Source organism: Monodelphis domestica, chromosome 5 (genome assembly GCF_027887165.1).
Source record: "Monodelphis domestica isolate mMonDom1 chromosome 5, mMonDom1.pri, whole genome shotgun sequence".
Taxonomy (NCBI): domain Eukaryota; kingdom Metazoa; phylum Chordata; class Mammalia; order Didelphimorphia; family Didelphidae; genus Monodelphis; species Monodelphis domestica.
In genome coordinates this window covers 47,014,296-47,034,930 of record NC_077231.1, presented here as the reverse complement: position 1 = coordinate 47,034,930, position 20,635 = coordinate 47,014,296, and the positions used below count along the sequence as shown (strand labels likewise).

The following is a 20,635-nucleotide window of genomic DNA, read 5'->3' as shown; positions in this document are numbered from 1 at the left end:
AAGGACCTTAAACCATGATTGGCAAATTGTGCATGGAGACTCATTTAAAGTGGCCTGAAATTCTAACTCTGGTCCTATTTTATCTCAGAAGCAGACCCAGAGGTGATTTGTACATCTCACCATTTGAGATGCTATTTGGACATCCACCTATTCAAGAATAACCATTTACCCCTGCCTATACCTCATTGTTAGGAAGGGATACTATTGCTACATATATCAGACAATTACAAACAAAATTGTGAAAATTCCACGACTCCAGAGCTGCTGTTCAAGCAGGCCCAATAGACTTCTCACTTCATGATTTAAACCCTGCTGATAGTGTGTGCATAAAGAATTTCAAATATACTGGGTTGACTGAGTCTGCTTATTACAGATCATTCCAGGTCTTACTAACTACAAAAACAGCCATAAAAATTGGAGAGAGGAACTCATGGATTCATGGAAGCAACGTAAAATAAGTACCTTCTGTTGATGATAAATAATTGATTACACTGATTGTATTTGAACATTGATTGTGATTAGAGTTCTTGATGGCTGGATTTTGTACTATTTTGTTGCACTTTATTTGGTTGATCCTTAAATTTGCACAAATTGCCTTGTAGGGCAACACAAATACTCCCTCAAAGAAGAAAAATCTGTATTAATGAGCTATATTGACTTGATAATGTGCCTTTTGTAACATTTTGTGCCATTTTAATTTTTTTGTATTTTCTTGAATGTATTATTACTTTATCTACTTCATTTGCATTCACACTGCAGATCATGGTAAGTCAAAAAGGAAATGAATCTTTTTTTTAACTAGTCTTTACTAGAATGTTACCTCTGTAATTGTGAAATATACACATTTTAATATTTTGTTTTCTTTCTACATGTCATACAGTACTTGATTTTTCTATTCTTTTCTCATTTTTTCTCTCCTGAAACATGTCACTAGTCATAAAAAGTTTTTTTTAACTATTTTTACTTATTGCAATAGAATAACCTGAGATGTCCGTTTACATAACATAATAGCATACTGAAAGGACTTTGGACTATGGCAACCTGCCACTAGTAATTTAAATATTCTGAGACTTTTGCTTGATGACTATGTCTAATCAAAGGAGCACAAAACTTGACTTGCAAAGTGCCAAATGAGCACAAAAAGGTAAAAGAAACCAAGTCAATCCTATGGGAATTGATGACATTCTGCACAAAAAGAATAATGACTTGATCATGTGTGACACTAGAGGTTGCAACTGTTTAACATGTGTTAAATGCAGGACTTCCTCATACCACACTCTATATCAAGAATATAGCATCAATTGTTCTGGATCCATTATCCCGAAAAAAGCAAAGAAAACGGTTGAACCGGGAAATTCTATTTCCCATTTGTCTTGAGTTCTAGTCTATTTTTCTATTTTCTTTCATAATGTGGCAACTTACTGCAGGCCAGATTGCTAAATCGAGTTAGTGAATGATTTCTGTTGCATTCTTATAGGGCATGGATCACTACAAGAACTCGTTCTGATTTGTGAATTTTTTTTTTCATTTTCCTTCTTCCCAGAATTTTTTTTAGGTTTTCTTTTTATATTTTATATTTTACTCAGAGGTTATTTTTAAAATTCCTTTGACTTCTTTAATGTTTCTGATATTTGATTCATATGCCTTATGACTCAACCATGTATCCCTGTGTTATTCCTACGTGTATCCCTGTATGCTCCTCAGGGGGATATGTTTTATTATTATTTTCCTCAGGGGGGACTATGTTATTGTTGTGAACTTTGACTTGAATTTGAGCCTAATTTAGAACAAGAGATTACCTCCCAGAATCTAGAAGGTGCAGAGGCCACACTCTCCACCAGAAAATCCAGGGTCAACTTTGAGATATAGCGAATTTGAACTTTGGGGGGGAGAGGGGGTGTGAAATTCTTTTGTTTTGAATGTAGACTCTTATGCCAAAGGGGACTGCCCCCTAACTGGCTTTTTGTCAATACACCTATTATTGGTTTTGTTCCTTTAATCTTTTATTTTCCTCTGATCCGCAAATTATTGTAATTTCCGTTTAAAAAACAAACTGTGATATTAGTATATATCTCTAGTTCAAGTTGTAAGTTAGTTATATTGTCATGATCCACTGGGGAGACTGGTCTCCCAAAAAATTGCAGGCAGGAATGTATTGCTTGGAATCTGGAACCCTGGGGACTACAATCCCCAAAATTCCCTTTTCCCTTTCCTGGTTGTGCATCATTACATCATTTCCATCTCACATGTTCTCTCTCTCTTTCTTTCTGTTTTAGACCGCGTGGAGCTAGGAGGGCATGGCTTCAATAAACAGTATTAAAATAATACTTGGAGTACCAGAGGTATTAATTTTAATCTTTACACTGTAAAGTGGGGAAGGGACAGGAAGTGACATGGAAAAAAGACTATAAAAAGTCCTGAACTTCCTGTCCAAGGGACTTCTCCTTTGGAGTTCTTTAGAGGACAGCTAATGGGGGATTTTGGACTTTAACTTTCTACTTTGGAGCTTCTTAAAGTTGAGGACTTTTTTGTTGAGTTCACTGCTACTTCAGTGAGATTAGCTCACGATGGTTTTTCTGCATTGACACCTTGCCTGGACACTGCCCGGCTTGCTCATGAATGACTAGGATTCCCATGTGGAGATTGGAACTCTGTTGGGGAGCGAGCTTCATTTCACTGAATTAGCTTTTGGGATAGGCTAGGCAGTTTCCTTACCTCTTTCCCTTCCACATTTCCCTCTTTTTACTAATATTCCAATTAAACAAAATTGTTAAAAATCTGCGTTTTCCTGACTTAAAGGATAATAATCAGCAACCACTTTTTATAACTCTCTTATTCAGTCAAAATCCCAATTTTAACCATTATAAATAACTGTGAAGACACAGAAAAGATAAAGCTGCTCAACTTATTTTCTTGCATTTTTCTCTGCCAAGAACAATGAGAGCAAGTAAAGGAAATCATAAAAGAGCCCCTAGATGACCTGGATGAATTCGAGTCACAAGGCCTAGATGAACTATACCTCTAAATATAGAAAAAATTGCTTATGATGACTGTTAAGTCAATGCAAATGCTTTTTAAAAAAATAATGGAGAGCAATAGAGTTTCAGGACTGAAGATGAACAAATATTGCAATTCTCCCCAAAGCAAAAGATTGGATTCAGCAAATTATACATCAGTGACCTTGTATTAGATTGCTGGCCACATTCTGTAAGCTATTATTATTAAAAGGAAAGCCATGGTGAAAAAAGCCAACAGAGCTTTGGCTAGAAATGGTCATGCCAAATTAACCTTATTAGTTTTTTGGATAGGACTACTAGCCTAGAAGATCAGAGGAATGATGTAAATACTATTTGTGTAGATTTTTAAAAGTCTCTGAGAAGTTCTTATTGGAAAGATGGAAGTAAAATCATAAACAATATTTGACTAATGGATTAAGAAATGACTTGATGGTAAGACATAATGGACAGTCAATAATGATTCCATGACAGCTTGAAGGCTCTTGTGTTATGCTATATTAGGCTTGTGGTATTTAATATTTTTATCAATTACTTTGATAAGACTCAGATATAATGCTTATTGATTTTAAAGCTGACAAATCTAGGAGGCATAGCTAACACACTAGATGAGAGAATTCAAAACAAAACTAAACAAAACAAAACCTCAACAAGTCAGAATATTGGACTAAACTGAGTATGATGAAATTTAATGAGTATAAATGATAATAATATAATTAATAGGGGAAAGTTGGAAAAGATGCAGTAGTAGCATTTCATTTTTAAAAGGCATGGGGTTTTTATTGGATAGCAAGTTAAATGAGTCAACATTGTGATATGATATAGCAGCCAAAAAATAATAATAATACACTCCTTGGCTAACTTAAGAGAGGCATGATATCCAGGACTAAGTTAGCGTGAGGAACAAGATACTCTGCCCCGATGATAGCACAAGGGATCATGGGGATCAATTCTAATAATTACAAACAAAAATGAAAAAGTCTGCCCCAGAAAGTAGTGGGTAGGTTTTCACCTTGCTGAAAGTGGGAGGGGAGAGTAAGGTGTCCCAGTAGATAGATAATCAGGCCTAGAAATGGGAGATACTAGATTCAAATCTGGCCTCAGACATCTTCTTAGTTGTGTGACCCTCATCATGTCACTTTAACTCCAACTGCCTATTGTACTGCACTTCTGCCTTGGAACTGATACTTGGTATTAATTCTAAAATATAAGGTAAGGAGAGAGAGAGGAGAGAGGAAGAGAGAGGGAGAAGGAAAGGGGGAGAGGGGGGAGAGATGGAAAGAGAGGGAAAGAAAGAAAAAAGAAAGGAAAGAAAGAAAGAGAAAGAGAGGAGGGAGGGAGGGAAGAAGGAAGGAAGGGAGGGAGGGAGGGAGGGAAGAAGGGAGGGAGGGAGGGAGGGAGGGAGGGAGGGAGGGAGGGAAGGAGGGAAGGAAGGAAGGAAGGAAGGAAGGAAGGAAGGAAGGAAGGAAGGAAGGAAGGAAGGAAGGAAGGAAGGAAGGAAGGAAGGAAGGAAGGAAGGAAGGAAGGAAGGAAGGAAGGAAGGAAGGAAGGAAGGAAGGAAGGAAGGAAGGAAGGAAGGAAGGAAGGAAGGAAGGAAGGAAGGAAGGAAGGAAGGATAGTTTGTTAGTTTTCTGGTCAAGGCTAGTATTATCAAGTCTTTTATAGAGGGAATTCTTACATGGTACTTTATGGAGACTTTCATCCAACTACAGGTTGAACTATGTGGCCTCTGATGCCTCACCCATTCTGTAGCATGGGGAAGGAAAAGCTCTCCTATATCAGTCATCGGAATTCCCTGCTGAAGCCCAATCAATTCTATCTTTGCCCAACCTTTCATCTATTACCACTGTAATCTTAACACAAGTCCCTATTGCTATAACTAGATTATTGCAATAATTTCCTAATTCCAGCCTCTACTCTTTCTCCCTTATTTAATCTATCCTCACATTGGGGTCCGGTATTACTCCTTAGGCATAGATCTAGTTGTGTTACTCTACTCAATAAAAATAAAGGTCTCTCTACTGCCTACCAAATGACGTTCAAATTCCAATGTGGAGAATTTAAATTTCTTCATAAAATGTTATCACTCTATCTTTTCTGACTTGTCCTCGGATACTGCCTACTACCTGCCTTTCAGTCCATGTGCCTTTCAGACTTTGCTTAAGCATTTCTCTATACCTGGAAATTTCTTTGAATTCAATCTAAACTCCAACATGGTTTCAGGAAAATCTCTATGATCTTCTCCGACCACCAATCTCCCACTCAGAGTTGAGAATAATCTCTCCCACATCAGATGTTATTTAGAACTCTGCTTACTTTTTTGGATACATTATAAATTTATTTTTAATTCCTTTTCCTTCATGAATGTAAGAAAATAATAAAAACATTTCAATATTAAAAAAAAAAAACAGAAAAAAAGGTTCTTTAGAACACTGAATCTAAAGTTTGTTCTTTAATTAATAGGTTAGTATCAACACTGTCCTGCTGGTAAGTGTCCAAAACTGAGCTTCCCTCTGCTTTCTCCAGTGTAATGTTTTAATTGTATGTATTTCTTATATAACATTTTGTACTAGTTATCTGTGCACATATATTCTCCTATTCAACTGGAAGCACCTGGGCTTTTCTTCTTGCTCATCTCCTCTTCCTTTGCCTTCTCTTTACTGGGGGATCCTAAGTGACACAGATAATACAATGGACAACCCAGAAGTGAAATTAAACCAATAACTATGATGTTTTTTCCTTACAGATGAAAAGCTATGCTGTATGTGACTTCAGTGACTTTCTATAGCCTCTAAGGCAAAATGCAAACTACTCAGTTCAGCCACCTCTTTACAGTCTGCTTCCAGTCCTACTTTACTCCAGTCTCCTTCATTCACTTGATACTTTCCATTCTGAACAGGCCCACAAGCTGTTCCTTGAAAAGCACTAGCATACCCCTCCCCACTCTGGACCCTCTTACATGCTATTGCCCATTCTTGGAATGCAACATAGCCCCACATTGGCACCTATACGAATCCTGGGCTTTCTTTAAATCTCTTCTCAGTTGCCACCTGCTACAGGAATCTGCAAATTATATTAGATTTATATATTTATTTACATGATGTGCCTCTCTTCCTCCAACAGAATGAAAAATCCTTGAGAATAGGCAAGGACTGTTTTGCTTTAGATCTGTACTCTCAGCATTTATCTAACACACAGGAGTAAATGCTTAATAAATGCTTCTTCAATAAATGAATGTTATCTGGAATTAAATATGACAAATAAAGTTTAAATGTAAAAACACTAAACACTAGTAAGAAATGTTCACTGATAAAAATCAGAAATTATTTAAAGATTGAACTACTAAACTTGGAAATATGTGCCATAATATTCAAAAATTCTAAAAGTGAATTAGGGTTTCTAGTCTATGACATAAAACTGATAGAAAGAAACAGATGAATTATTATTATCATAGGTTCACAAAAACTTAGAGCTGAAAGGAATATTAGTGGTTACCTAGGCTAACCCCCTTATTTTCAGAAGAAACTGGCCACCAATGAAAGCTAAATGACTTGAATGCATAATTAGTGTTAGAGCTGGGACTAAACCATGGCCCCTAGATATGAAGCTCATTAATTCTATCAATATTCTCTTTAAATAAATAGAATTCAACTCACATAGAACAAAATTTATCAATCCAAGTTCATTTTGTCTTCCACAAAATTAAATTCCATAAAATTAAATGAAAAATATTTGGGAGTTAGGAGTGGGGAAAGAGGGAAGGATACAATGAGGCTGAAGAAAATATTTGTTTTGATTTTTTTTGTTGTTACCTTAATAAGGAGAAATGTGCTATTTTGAAGATGATGGTGTATAGTTAGTATTTTCCAAAAAGGCTTAGTGGAAAGAGCATCTATCTTAAGAGTGTGGAAAAATGGGTTTAAGCCCCAACCTGGACACTTAAAGGCCGCAACACTGTACAAGTAGCAACCTTCTAGTTCCAGAGGCAACTTTTTAAAGATGAAGTTCTGAACTAGCAAACAGCTACAGAACCACACTGGTACAGAATATCTTAATGCTTCTGATATCCATCACAGGTCTGTATTCTCCAGAAGGACAAGTATAAAAAAGAGAGCCCTGTCTAAAATGAGTAATGCTCTGTCATCTCACCCAACTACCTCCTAATGAACAGTTGCCCATTGTTGAAAGGCACTGGTGAGGAGAGAATATAAGAGAGGAATCTTATGACAAGGCAAAAGGAAAAAGTGTGTGCATCCCTAAAGGTTGAGACAAACCTTTCCCACACTTCACTCTCAGAAATCCAACACAACTTTCCAGAATACTAGAACAAATACAGAGAGGCCTAGGAGTTCTTTGTCTATAACAATGAAATCACATAAGTGCTCATCACTGTTCCTACTTCAGAGTAGCAAAGGCCATTTTTAGAAAATAGGACAGCATGGTGGTATTGACCCTTATATGAAAAAGTAATCATTAAAGTTATTCATAACTTTGGATGCTCCTGAATGAAAGTACATTCCTTGAAATAGCAATACTAAAATTTAACCCATTTCTATTTAAGAAATAATGGGAGAACATTTTTTTCTTTAACCTCACCACATTGATTCTGGCCTATGATCAGAATTTCTGAAAATTACAATAAGAGTCATAAAAAGCCAAACAAACAAAAAAATATTGTTGGGGCATCTAAGTAGCTCAGTGGATTGAGTCAGGCCCAGAGACTGGGGGTCCTGGATTCAGACACTTCTTAGCTATGACCCTGAATAAGTCACTTAACTCCCAGGTTACCTAGCCCTTATCACTCTTCTGACCTGCAAACAATACATAGTACTGATTCTAAGAGAGAAGGTAAGGTTTTTTCTTGTTTTTTTTTTTAAAGTTGTCATCAAAGAAAAAGATGTGATACAAGGTATAAACTAAGAGGGGATAAGTGGAAAACCCACTTATCCATTGCTGAGGGTTTGAGAGGATTCTCAGAGCAGTTCCAGCTTTTGCTGCTACTAAGTTGCCATCTTGGCTTTGCCCTGATCATCCACTGATGATGGAAAAGAAAAACTTTCCCAAAAATGTCATTTCCATTCAAATTCTAAAGATGCTACCTAAAGATTCACAGATACCTAATTCATACAAATACACATTTGAATTTAATGGTGAACTTAAGTGCTTTTATTCAAAATTTATTTTTGTTACAACTCAAAATATAGTAGTATAGTTATCACTTGTTTTGTCACTTATATTTAACTTTCTGTAATACAAAACTTAATACCATGCCCCCACTTTCAGAAATCTATTCTCCTCCCACATAATACCGAAGAAACTGAGTAGGCTGGCTACTTTGGAGAACAAAAAGTTTTAGGAGGATGCTAACCCCAGCAGCAATCTATTATACCTTTCAGTCAAATATTTTCTAAAATCCTCAATATGGCCTTCTACAGGACAGAATTCTTCAACTCTATACTACTGTTAGCACTCTGGAAATATTCCTCAGTCAGAATCTCGAAACCTCCATGCTCCTTCCTATTCTGCTTTTCTTAACAACAACTATTGTTAAGGAAGCACTTACTTATTAAAATCTTGTACCATTTAATAGGTACCAAGCTAGGTGTTGGAAATATAAAAACAAAAATGAAGCAATTTTTTATTCCAAGGGCTTCCACTGAGGAAGACAATATGTAAACATAGAAGTATATATAAAATAGATGTGAAATAAAGACAAGCTAATATAAGCAGTGGGGTTTAGTAGCAGGCAGCTGGAAAAGATCAATAAAGGGAAAGAGTTTACATAGAAGGTGGTAGTTTAGCTGAGCTCCGAAGGATTACTTGTAAGAAGAAAAAGAAAAGAAGGGGTACATGTTGGGCATGTGGTGCCAAGTGTGACACGGTCTGCAAAGGCATGGAGATGCTAAACAGAATGCTTTATGTGAAGGATAGCAAGGTCACTTACACTAGACCAAAGAATGAGTGAAAAGAAATATATATGAAAAGGTAGACAAGAGCCATGTTGTTAAAGACAGCTGTGTGATGGAGCAGATAGAACACCAGACCTGGAGTCAGGAAGACCTGAGACCAAATCCAGCATCAGATACTTACTAGGTTATGTGACCTTGGGCAAGTCGCTTAACTACTATCTGTCTGAAATGGAGTTAATAATATTTCCTACATCCCATAATTGTGGTGAGGATTAAAATACACGATATCCTTAAAGTACTTAGCATAGCAACTGGAATACAGTAGTTATTTAATAAATGCTTGCTCTCTTTTCTCCACAAGAATCCTCAGGGTTCCCCCTTCCCATTGCTAAGGGCCTTAAATGCCAAATAGAAGAATCTGGATGTGTGTAGCCACTGTGTTTACTGAATAGGATGGCAGCTGTATTAAGGATGGATTAGAATGGGGAGAAAATGGAAGTAGGGACATCAATAAAAAAAAGCTACTGGAAAAGTCCATGAGAGAAGTTAAAGAGTCTGAACTAGGATGGCAGTCCTGTCAGTGGGCAGAAAAGGACAGATGTTAGAGATCTTGTAGTAGAACTGGCAATTCTGAGGTTGAAGCTAGTTGATTAAAAGGACATCAAAGATCTTGATAGAAAATAGGAAGTTCAGAAAAGGTATAGTACATATTACATGCCTATTATGTGCAAAGAACTTGGACTACAAATATAAAAGTGAGACATATCCTTCCACATCACAGCGATTTTTCCATGTGTGAAGGATCATCTCACCCAAATTCCAGTAACCAGTTTCTAGAATTTGACATTTCTCCTTTCATAAACTGACTTTCAATGTATTTGAGAATTAGGCCAAAATATTGATCTCACAGATATAATCAAACATAAAATATACTCTACCAAACACCAAACATTTTTGAAATTTGAGTCTCCAAGTTATGTTTTAAAAAATATTCTCCGTTATCAATTCTGCATGTGAAAAGTGATACATCAATTTCACAAAAATGAGGCATAATATAACTATATTTTATACTTTCATCCATATGTGCTCTATACATGCAAGTTAGTTTTATTCTATTCCAAATTCCATGGAAGATCCTAACATATATAAATAATATCACTATTCAGATTTAAACTAGTCAATATATTTTATGAATGATATTATGCCATGAGTAGACACCTTAGAGTCATTTCAGTATTTAAGCAACAACAGCAGCAGCTTATTTCAAGTATATTTTTGTGCTATGCTATGCCTGCAAGTGCACAACAGAAGAGGATAGTAATTTCAGCCAACATATGTCACATGTAGAACAAAATTTTCTAACAAATTTAAATGACTGATGTATCCGAAAATAATAGCATTAAAACAAAGGAATGTCAATAAACATTGAGTAAAATGAAACGTTTATTTGTTAGAACCTATTCCTAAATGTGTTACTTTTTTATTCCTTTTTTTAATACACATAATGATTTTTATGACAAATCAGAAAACTAAAATAATTAACATTATAACAAAATACTCATTTCTCCTGCCAGCATGTAAAACTATTTATACTTCTATAATCCAAGTTAGTTATAGTACAAAATACAGTTGATCGATAGGCTAAGTTTAGAAACAAACAAATCCATAAGTTTCATATTTTGTTTAGTCACTACATATTTAACAGAAATTCTAGTTGGGCTAATTCTAGCTAAGGAATCTTGAGAAAGATCACATAAAGCAGAAGCAAACAAATTAAGAAAGGTTTCTATTAAGAAAGCTTGTAAGGAGCCCACTCCAGCATCCTGTTGCTGGGGCAACTAAAGATATAAAGCCTCAATTTGATCTTATTTAAAAGTCATATATACAAATTAAAACATGGGATTCTAGAACTGGAAGGGACTTAAAGGCAATATTATACTTTAATTTAACCAATGAAGTAATAAGCCTTAGTGGTTAACTAATTTGGCTTTATTTTAATTTATAATTTATGAATACTTCCTTCACAACAATCCTTTGGGGCAGATAATGAAAATAGTAATATCTTCATTTTTCAGACAGAGAAATAGAGGTTAAGAAAATAAATAAACCTGTCCAAGATCATAAAACTAGTAAATGAAAAGGGTCTCCTGAATGCAAATTATTTTTTTCCCCACTCTATAATATTAATTTATTTAAAGATACTATCTCACTTCTTCTCATTCATATTTACTGGAAAAAGCAAGAAGTGACTAAGAGACAGATGATTCTCAATCCAATAGCTGCAACAGATAACAGTGGTCCACTAGTCTGTTGTTATACCAATTTCTCAAATAACAGAGTAATAACATTTCAGAGCCGGAAAAGGACCTTAGAGATCATCAAATGGAATTCTCTTCTTTTATAGTCAGAGGAAATGAACTCCATATAAATAAATTAATTTACCTTTGGACATAAAACTATTTGATAAATAAGGACTAAAACTTCTTGACTTTCAGACCAATGATCCTCTATCTCTTCTTTCCAACACTGTTCACTATCCAATCTACCATATTAATCAAAAGGGGTTGGGGGTAAGAGGAGGGAGGGAAGGAAAAAGAAGAGGTGATATAAGCCTATGTCCCACCCACACCCACCTTTCTTTTTTTTTTTATCTAGAGCAATATTTAACTAAGGGTCTTATGAACTAATTGGTTAAAGTACTGTAATGAACATCTTTAAGCATAATTGGTTTCCTCTGTAATCCTGTATGTTTCATATTTTGCATTTTAAAATATTATTGAGAAGTGGTTTGTGGATTTCTCCAGATTAACAACAGGTTCATGATACAAAAATGGTTAAGAACTGCTGATGCAGAATCTATAGTAAAATCACAACTGAAGGGGAAGTTGTAGTAGTCAGAATGAGGAGTAGGAAATAGAGTCTCATTTAAAATCTGAGTACACACATATCAGAATATTAACTGAATTCTTCTGAGAAGTTGGCAAAAGAAAGTACTACATAAAATGGAGCATCTTTGAAAAAAAGAATTCAAAAGCTACTTTAAAAATTTTTTTTCATCTAAGTAATGGTTTTTTTCAATAAGTTTCAATGAAACACTTTTTTTTTAAAAGCTCAAGAGTCTATTATAGAGATATTATTTATGTAAAAAACAATCCTAATGGCTTGAAACAAGAGATGATGTTAACTTGCTTTAAAAATGAAAGAGAAAAAAAGATAGTATAACTGCAGGCAAATTCAACATAATAAAACTGTCCCAATATCAAACATTACTGTATTAAACTATTATGCTTCTCACTTACTTTCTTCATATATGCCATCTTCCAATACTGTCAAGATTCCCATTATAATAGTACCAAAACTTGAATGACAGAGTACAGAATTCAATCTTACCAAAATTATTTGGATAAGAGTTATCAATTCATTACTACCATGGAATACTACTTTTGTGTACAAACTAGAATAATATTTTGGGACGGTTATTATATCAAAAAAACTAAAATTCAAATTTTGGCTCTAAAGACGTGTCCTTAATGGCAAACAATAAACAATATCTTGATATTAAAAAAAGAAAAGACATAATTACTTCATTTGTATAACACCCTATGTAATTTATTTAACTGAAATAACAATTTTTTCAAACTGATACATCTAATTTGAAAATTCTGGCTAACATATAGCTAAACAATTTTATGAAAGTAAGTGACTGATGGAAAAAGGGAAAAAATAGGGTCTTACCTGGTAGTTTCTTTTCTCAGATAATGTATGTCCATCAGTCCTCACCATAGAGTCGTGTCCTTTCCTCACAGTACTGGAGGCAATCAAACAGAACTGTCACTCAAGGGTCGTGTCACAGGAAGGACCGCCCACCAAGTTCTCCCTCTAGAGTGGAATTATCCAAAAGCCGTCAAAATTACTAACATGTAAAAAAAATAACAGCAGCAAAAATATCCAATATGATACATAAAAAGCAAAATGAAAAAAAAAAAACTAAAAATAGAACCTTTCTGTATTACATTTCAACAGATTCCCCCTTTATAAACTTGAAGATGGCTGGACTGGCAGGCATGCTTTATCTGAAACAAGAAATTATCAGCTATGAAAAATTCCCTCTCTCTCCAGCTAAAACTATCTGCCAGAACTCACTACAAGGAAGTAGCCCATAGTGAGGGAAAATGGGGTGGACAAAAAGTCTGGCCAACCCATTTTATTTTTTAATAAACACTCTCCTGTCGGGTTCAGTAGCTTCTCATGATGACTAAAAAGGGAAGCCAAAACAAGACTCCTTTTGGGTAGATGACCAGTGCTGACTACAAGATATTCCAAAGCTTGCTCTTTCCCATAATCTATTAAGAAGCAATTTTTCTAAAGTAAGAAGTTATATCTGAGATTAAATAATCACTTATGCCCAATATACTGTTTTTTCCCAAAGAACAGAATGAATATAAAGACCAATATTTTGCATGTTATCATTCATATACATCTTTTCAACTTTCAATTATAATGATAAATACAAGTGTATATATATTATATGTACATATATGCCCTATGTGTGTACATATGACAGGTTAAAAAGAAGGCAGTATTGACCTCTTGCTCTAAAAGGAGTTAGCAACCTTGAATTTTCATGGAAAATGTAATACTAAGGCAACTAAGGCTGCTCAGAAATCACTCAAGCAAATATAATAATAACCACTAGAAAAATAATGCTGATAGTAAAAGTGATAGGTTCAGGAATTCAAAATGAAGAGTTGCAAAAAAGCATGATGGCATGTTTCCTTGCTAAAAGTTTTCTCATCTAAGTCAATTTTAACAAAACAACTAGAGCTGAGGTAAGTAGTACCAAATCCTTATTGACTAGCAATCAGTCAAAAGAATTTATAAAACGGATGCTGAAATGGGAAATGGGAAACCTAAAGCATCTTCTCTCAGGTTTTCTCATACTTTTCCCCAGTCACTCAGTAAAAGCTTTTTATAGTTTCAACCACCCTTTTAAAATACTTTCTCTCCTAGATAATGAATTCATTGTCTATTAATGCTGGCAGTATATCCTGGCAAGTCTGACCTCTGTACTTTAACACAAGAATCATTTTGAAGATGGAATTACATCTTCAAAAATGATTCTAGTGTAAGCAAATTCTTTTAAGATTATTACACATATTAGAAACCATCTTGTTACCCAGATTATCACATGCTGTTGGACAGACAACTTAAGGTATTTATTCTGTAAGTATACATCTGTGTGTACATGTGTGCATGTGTGTATATATATGTATGTATGTACATATACGGGCAAGACAGTACAAATGGAGAGATAGCAAGTTAGTCCCAAAATTAAATAGAAGAGTAGTCTAGATTGTCTTCAGAAAAATGAGATGCTCAGAAACAAAGTTTTATCTTTCTAATACCAATATTATCCTGTGTACTTTTATGGCTGCATGATGCTCAATAGAATAGTAGAATTGAAAATGACTATCACCAGAAGGCAGTGGAGAAAACAATGGTAGGTATGAACTAGCTGGAAATGTAACAAATGGGAAATTTCAAAGAAAAGAATAGGAGTAAAAGATACTATCAGGGAAACACATAATAGAAACAAAAGATGGGCTACGACTAATCAGTTGAGTATGTCCAGGGAAGCTAGTGGAAAAACCAGAGAGCTCCCCAGCAAGCTCCACAACATCCTGATGCCAGGGAAAAGTAAGGAAGAGCTTCAGGGTGGATTTTCTGTGGCAAATTGAAAGAATTTAGCCAAGAATTCATTTGGATGGAAAAAGATGATGAGAAAATTAATCATCTATTAAGTTTTCTAACTGTATTCTACTGTATACACAATAAACTTTGAGACCATTGATCTATGGCAGTGATGGTGAACTTTTTGGTCCTACCCCCTCCACCCTCGAGACTGAGTGCTTTGCCCTGCCCACCCACCCCCAGACAGGGGAGGGAGAAGTACTCTCATAGGGCTGCTGAGGGTGATGAGAGGCCCACATGGAGAGAGAGGAGAATTGCCCAGAGCTCTGCTCCCCTCCAGCTATGTGCCACCCTGTGAGCTATGCTCCTTGTCAAACAACACCACAGGAAATCACCTGCACCACAGAATCAACAGACTGCCATCTTCACTGCATCATTATGCAGCATGTGAGCTGCCCTCTTAGCTCAGACAGGGGAGGGAGGAAGTGCTCCCATTGGCTGCTGGGCAAAGGGGTGGAAGAAATAAGGAAGAAATAAGGAATGTCCTCAGGCACATGGAGAGGGGGGAGAGCAGCCCAGCTTTCTAGTAACTGGGGAGGGGGGTAAGGGGGGGAGAATAATGCTCTATATGCCATGTTCAACATCACTATCTATAGGATAAACATGGCAAAAAACTGCCAGGACAATCAGTCAGTCAGTCAATAAACATTTATTAAGCTCCTACAATGTTGCCTGTTACTGGGATATAAAGAAAGGCAAAAGACAATCTCTATTCTCAAAGCACTCAATGAAATGGAAGAGAGCAGAGCATACATGTATGTACAAACAAGTTATATACAGAATAAATCAGAGATAATCAACAAAGGGATAGCACTAGAATTAAGGGGGAAAGGCTTCATATAGAAGATTAGATGTTTACCTGGGACTTAAAAGAAGGCAGGAAAGGTCATAAAGTGATGATGAAAAGCAAAGAGTCTAGGAATAGGAGACAGTTTTTACAAATATCCAGGGTCCAGGGATGGCTTATCTGGTGCAAGGAACGGTAAGAATACCGATGTCACTAAATTCCAAAATTAGAAGGAGGAATAAGGCATACAAAGACCAGAAAGATGGGTGGGTTACAGATGATGAAGGATTCTGAATACCAATTAGAGGATTTCAAAAATCAATCATAGAGGTGACAGGAAGCTATTGGAGTTTATTAAGGGAGGGAGGGTAAATGTGTGAGATGGTCATTGCTAATTTCTCTATTAAATTGCTCTATTTGCTGCAAGTCTGAAGATTTCCTCAGGGAATCTCATTAAAATTTTGGTGATATGAGCAACTAAAAATTTTTTAAATTATTTTATGTGTAACAATATGAAATCATTCACCAAGGCAATAGAAAACTTTGCATTATGAAGTGATAATGGAAAACAATCTCTACCTTTTAGCAAATGTGGTCTATGACTGAGCATACCAATAACGAAATGATTAAAATTTTTCAATGTAAAATGAAGATATCACTTTCTAAAAAGAAATTTTTTTAAACCTTACTTTCCACCTTAGAATCAATAGTATGCATTGGTTCCAAGACTTAAGAGCAGTAAGGGCTAGGCAATGGGAGTTAAGTGACTTGCCCAGGGTCACACAGCTAGAATATGAGGCCAAATATGAACCTAGGCCTGGCTCTCAATCCATAGAGCTACCCAGCTTCCCCCGTGGTATCACTTTTTCAAAAGCTTTTCGTGATTCAGAAATTGTTGTTTAAAAAAAAAAAACTAATCTCCTCTAAAAAGTGATCTCTTAGGAAATGCCTATGTGTCCTTATGAAAATCATACAATTCTATTAAAAATAAATTGGATCAAAACCTTAAAAAGTATAAAATTATCTGTAATCTATCCTGAACCTTAAGATTTTTAAAATCAAAAATATAAGATACTTTTCCCTATTCAAATTTGACTGTCATATTTGGAGAGTTTGAGTGGACTACTTCTACAAGATATCCAGCTCTAGAGCAGAGATTTGCTCTGGTCATTAAGAATATTCATTAATGAATTATCTGGCTGATAACAATCTTAATGTTTAAATTTTTGTAATTGTCAGGGAAGGGAGGAGAATAAAGATTTCTACAGTGGCTTCTATGTGGAAGGTACCGTGCCAAGAATTTGATAGATATTATGTCATTTGATTCCCTCCTGAGGAAAAAGCTTTTATTATCCAATTTTATAGTTGAGAACCAATTTTATAGTTGAGAAAACTGAGTCAGAGGGTAAGAAGTGTTTTGTCAAGAATCAAACAAAGTAAATCTTCCTAATTCTCTAGGCCCACCAATACTCTACAGTTGCTTCTTAAACTGTCAAAATAAAAGCTTGCAGAGATTTTATATATAGTTATTCTGTTTCATTTTTGGAATTCTATACTAATAAGGAATTCTAAAATCAATGGAAGGCATAGAATTTGGGTAGTTTATGAGCAAACATGATTTTCTCTCTAAAGAATCTCACCTTTATTTCCTAATGATGTACATGAGAAAAATACAATCAAAATGTCTCATTTTTAAATATATGTCTAAAAAAATTCATGGGAAATAATATTTAACTCCTTACCATTGTTTTGGTTATGTATGTTTGCTCATGTTACAATGACCAATATATGGAAGTATACTTTTCATAAAAATAAAAATTTAAAAATTAAAAACCTCCTTAACTTGTATCCCATTAACATTATTACATGTAAAATCATTTGAAGTTCTATAAAAATATGAAAGATTTCATTATATTTTAAATATTACACATCTCTCAAATTGTCCTATAGCTGAATCTTCTAGTTCACTGGAGTTAAAGGGCAAGAAAAGCTCCATTTTAGGTAATTTCTAATTGTGGATCAAAATGGGATATCAATTTTTTTATTTAGCAATATTTTGGGGGGTGGGAGTCAAGATGGCAGCTTAGGGGAAGCAAAAGTTCAGACCTCTGAAAACCCTTCCTCACCAATTAAAAACAAAATGCTCCTAGGGGGACCGAAAACCAAATGGAACAACAGGACAGAGCCAAGGAACCTGCCAGCTCAACTCAACTTAAAAGGTATGCACACAAAAAGCTTGAATTTGAGAATATTCTGGTTTAAGGGGAAGGAAGAAGGAAGGTCCCAGGACCCCTCCCCCAACTATAGTACTGAGCCTCCAGCAATGGTGGAATCTCTGAGTGGGCAAGAGCACTAGTCCGGAGGGAGTACCTTGTGGGCAAAGCTGTGCCAGGTTCAGGGCATAGAACACAGGCGGTGGGGAAGCAGCTGGAGAAGAAGCACAGAGCAGGCAGCCTACTCTCAGCCCACACACTCCATATTGCACCACCCCCTTCCCGAAGTTTTGACCTCAGGTCAGATTCAGCTCTGCAAGTTCAACTCTGTTGGGCTTAATCTTATTAAGTCTTCAAAGGGCAGGGAACCTCAAGTCCAACACCCCTCCCCCACAGACTGCCCTGAGTGCCTTGCTAAGCTCCAAGGGAAAAAGTTGACAGAAAAGCCCAAACACACATATCCAACACATAATAAGAGAAGCAAGAGTGCATGTAACCACTGGGGGGAAATAGGGGAAAATATGGGCAAACCACAGAAAAAGAAAAAAGAAATTACAATCGATAGGTTCTAACCAGGCAATGAACAAAGAGCAAATGTAACAGAGAAAGATCAAAGAACACCAAGCAAAAACACAGAAACTAAAGCAAATTGGACACAGGCTTAGGAAGAACTAAAAATACAGTTCAAAACACGATTAAGAGAGGCTTAAGACAATTGTGAAAAGAACATAAAAAGCAAGATAAATCATCTGGAAACAGATAATAGTGTCTTAAAAGCAAAAATTAATCACCTTTAAAATGAAGCAAAGGAGATGAAAGATGAGGCAAACAAGATGAAAGATGAAGCAAAGAAGATGAAAGATGACCTCCAAAGAAAATCAGACCAGAAGGAGGATGACCAAAAAGCCACGTATAAAATTTAGTATTTAAAAACCAGAATACAACAATAATTAGAAGGAAGCAACTTCACAAGGCAGCAGGAAACTAAAACACACAATTAAAATAATGAAAAAAATAAGAGGAAAATATACAACACCTCATTCACAAAAATAGAAGATTTAGAACATCGTTCCAGCAGAGACAACTTAAGAATCTGGTCTACCGGAATACCATGACAAAAGAAAAGGCCTGGACATCATCCTATAGGAAATTATCCAAGAAAACTTCCCTGACATTCTAGAACAAGAGGGAAAAGTGGAGATTGAAAGAATCCACAGATCACCTCCTGTACTTAATCCCCAACTGACAACAACCAGGAATGTTATAGTCAAATTTAAGATCAGAATAAGGAAAAAATACTACAAGTTGCTAAGAAGAAGTCATTCAGATACCATGGAACCACAGTGAGGATAACACAGGATCTGGCTGCATCTACACTGAATGACCAAAAGGCATGGAATATAATATTCCGGAAAGCAAGGAAACTTGGTCTACAACCAAGAAATAACTACCCAGCAAAACTGACTATATTCTTACAATAGAAGAATTCCAAGCATTTGTAAAGAAAAGAACAGACCTAAACAGAAAATTTGATGGCCAAAGACAGAACCCAAGAGAATCATCAAAAAGTAATGAAGAAAGGGGGGAAAAGGAAAATAAAACAAGAAAAAAAAACATTCTGAAGGGACCCAATAAGTAAAATAATCTGTATCCCTATAAGAAAAGAGGATATTTGTAACTCTTAAAAATTGTTATTATCACCTAGGTAGCTAGAAGAATTATACTTAGAGGGAACAGTGACAAACTATATAGGATGAAATACCAACACATAAATATGTATATAGATGTGTATATATATGCATAAATATATGTGTGTGTATATGTATATACACACACAACTAGGGTTAAAAAAAGAGGCTAATACTAAGAGAAACAAAATGGGGTAAATTTATATGTCACAAAGAAGCTCATGGGGGTGGGGGTGGGGGAGACCATCAATACACTGGAAGGGCAAAGAGGTTAGAGATAGGAAAGACACAATTCTTATGTGCATTATAATTGACTCAAAGAGGGAAGAACAATCAAATACATTGGGATAGAGAATTGATTTGCACCCTATAGGAAAGTAGAAGGGAAACAAAGGGATTGGTGAGGAGAGCAGCAATGGGGGGGGGGGGGGGGAGTTTTAAAAGACTGTAAAGAAAATAAGAAGGGAATAAGAAGAAAGGGGAGGTAGAAAAGGAAGTAAAATAAGGGTGGGAATTAGGTGGACCAATTAAAACAAAACACTGGGGTAGAAGGAAATAGTGAAAAAAGAAGGGCCAGGACTAGGAGTGAAAATCAAAATGCTGGGAAATGCAGAGCCAGTAATCATAACTCTGAATATGAATGGAATTAATTCACCCATAAAACTCAACCAAATAGAGTGGATTAGAAACCAAAACCCTACCATGTGCTGTCTACAAGAAACACACATAAGGAAGGTAGACACATATAGGGTAAATGTAAGAGGATGGAACTAAACCTATTAGGCATCAACTGAGAAAAAGAAGGCAGGAGTCCTAATCATGATATCTGACAAACCCAAAGTAAAAATAGATCTAGTCAAAAGAGATAGAGAAGGTAATTATATCCTGATAAAAGGCAGTGCAGACAATGAGGAAGTATCAGTAATCAACATGTATGCACCAAATGGCATAGCATTCAAATTTCTAAAGGATGAAATAGATGGAAAAACGATACTAGTGGAAGACCTGAACCTTCCTCTATCAGAACTAGATAAATCAAACCAAAAAATAAAAAAGAGGGAAGAGAAGTGAATGAAATCTTAGAAAAATTAGAGTTGGTAGTAATGTGGATAAAAATAAATAGGGTCAAAAAGGAATACACCTTTTCAGCAGCACATGGTACATTCACAAAGATTGACCATGTAGTAGGGCATAAAAACACTGAAAATAAGTGCAAAAGAGCAAAAATAATAAATGCAACCTTATGGGACCACAATGCAATGAAAATAATAAT

At 35.6% G+C, this 20,635-nt stretch overlaps 1 protein-coding gene across 14 annotated transcripts in view; it reads right to left on the bottom strand.

Moving 5' to 3' along the window:
- CNOT2 (CCR4-NOT transcription complex subunit 2) overlaps positions 1 to 20,635 on the bottom strand; it is a 207,503-nt gene that overhangs the window by 108,676 nt on the left and 78,192 nt on the right. For 6 of the 14 annotated variants that reach the window (XM_056800722.1, XM_056800719.1, XM_056800720.1 and 3 more), the window contains one exon: positions 12,659 to 12,802. The exons of 3 other annotated variants lie outside the window; for them this stretch is intronic. In XM_056800722.1, coding sequence (XP_056656700.1) covers positions 12,659 to 12,706 — 48 coding nt within the window. In that variant the 5' untranslated portion in view covers positions 12,707 to 12,802. The remainder of the gene's footprint in view (positions 1 to 12,658; positions 12,803 to 20,635) is intronic. 5 more of the 14 variants (XM_056800718.1, XM_056800717.1, XM_056800723.1 and 2 more) reach the window with 1 other exon arrangement.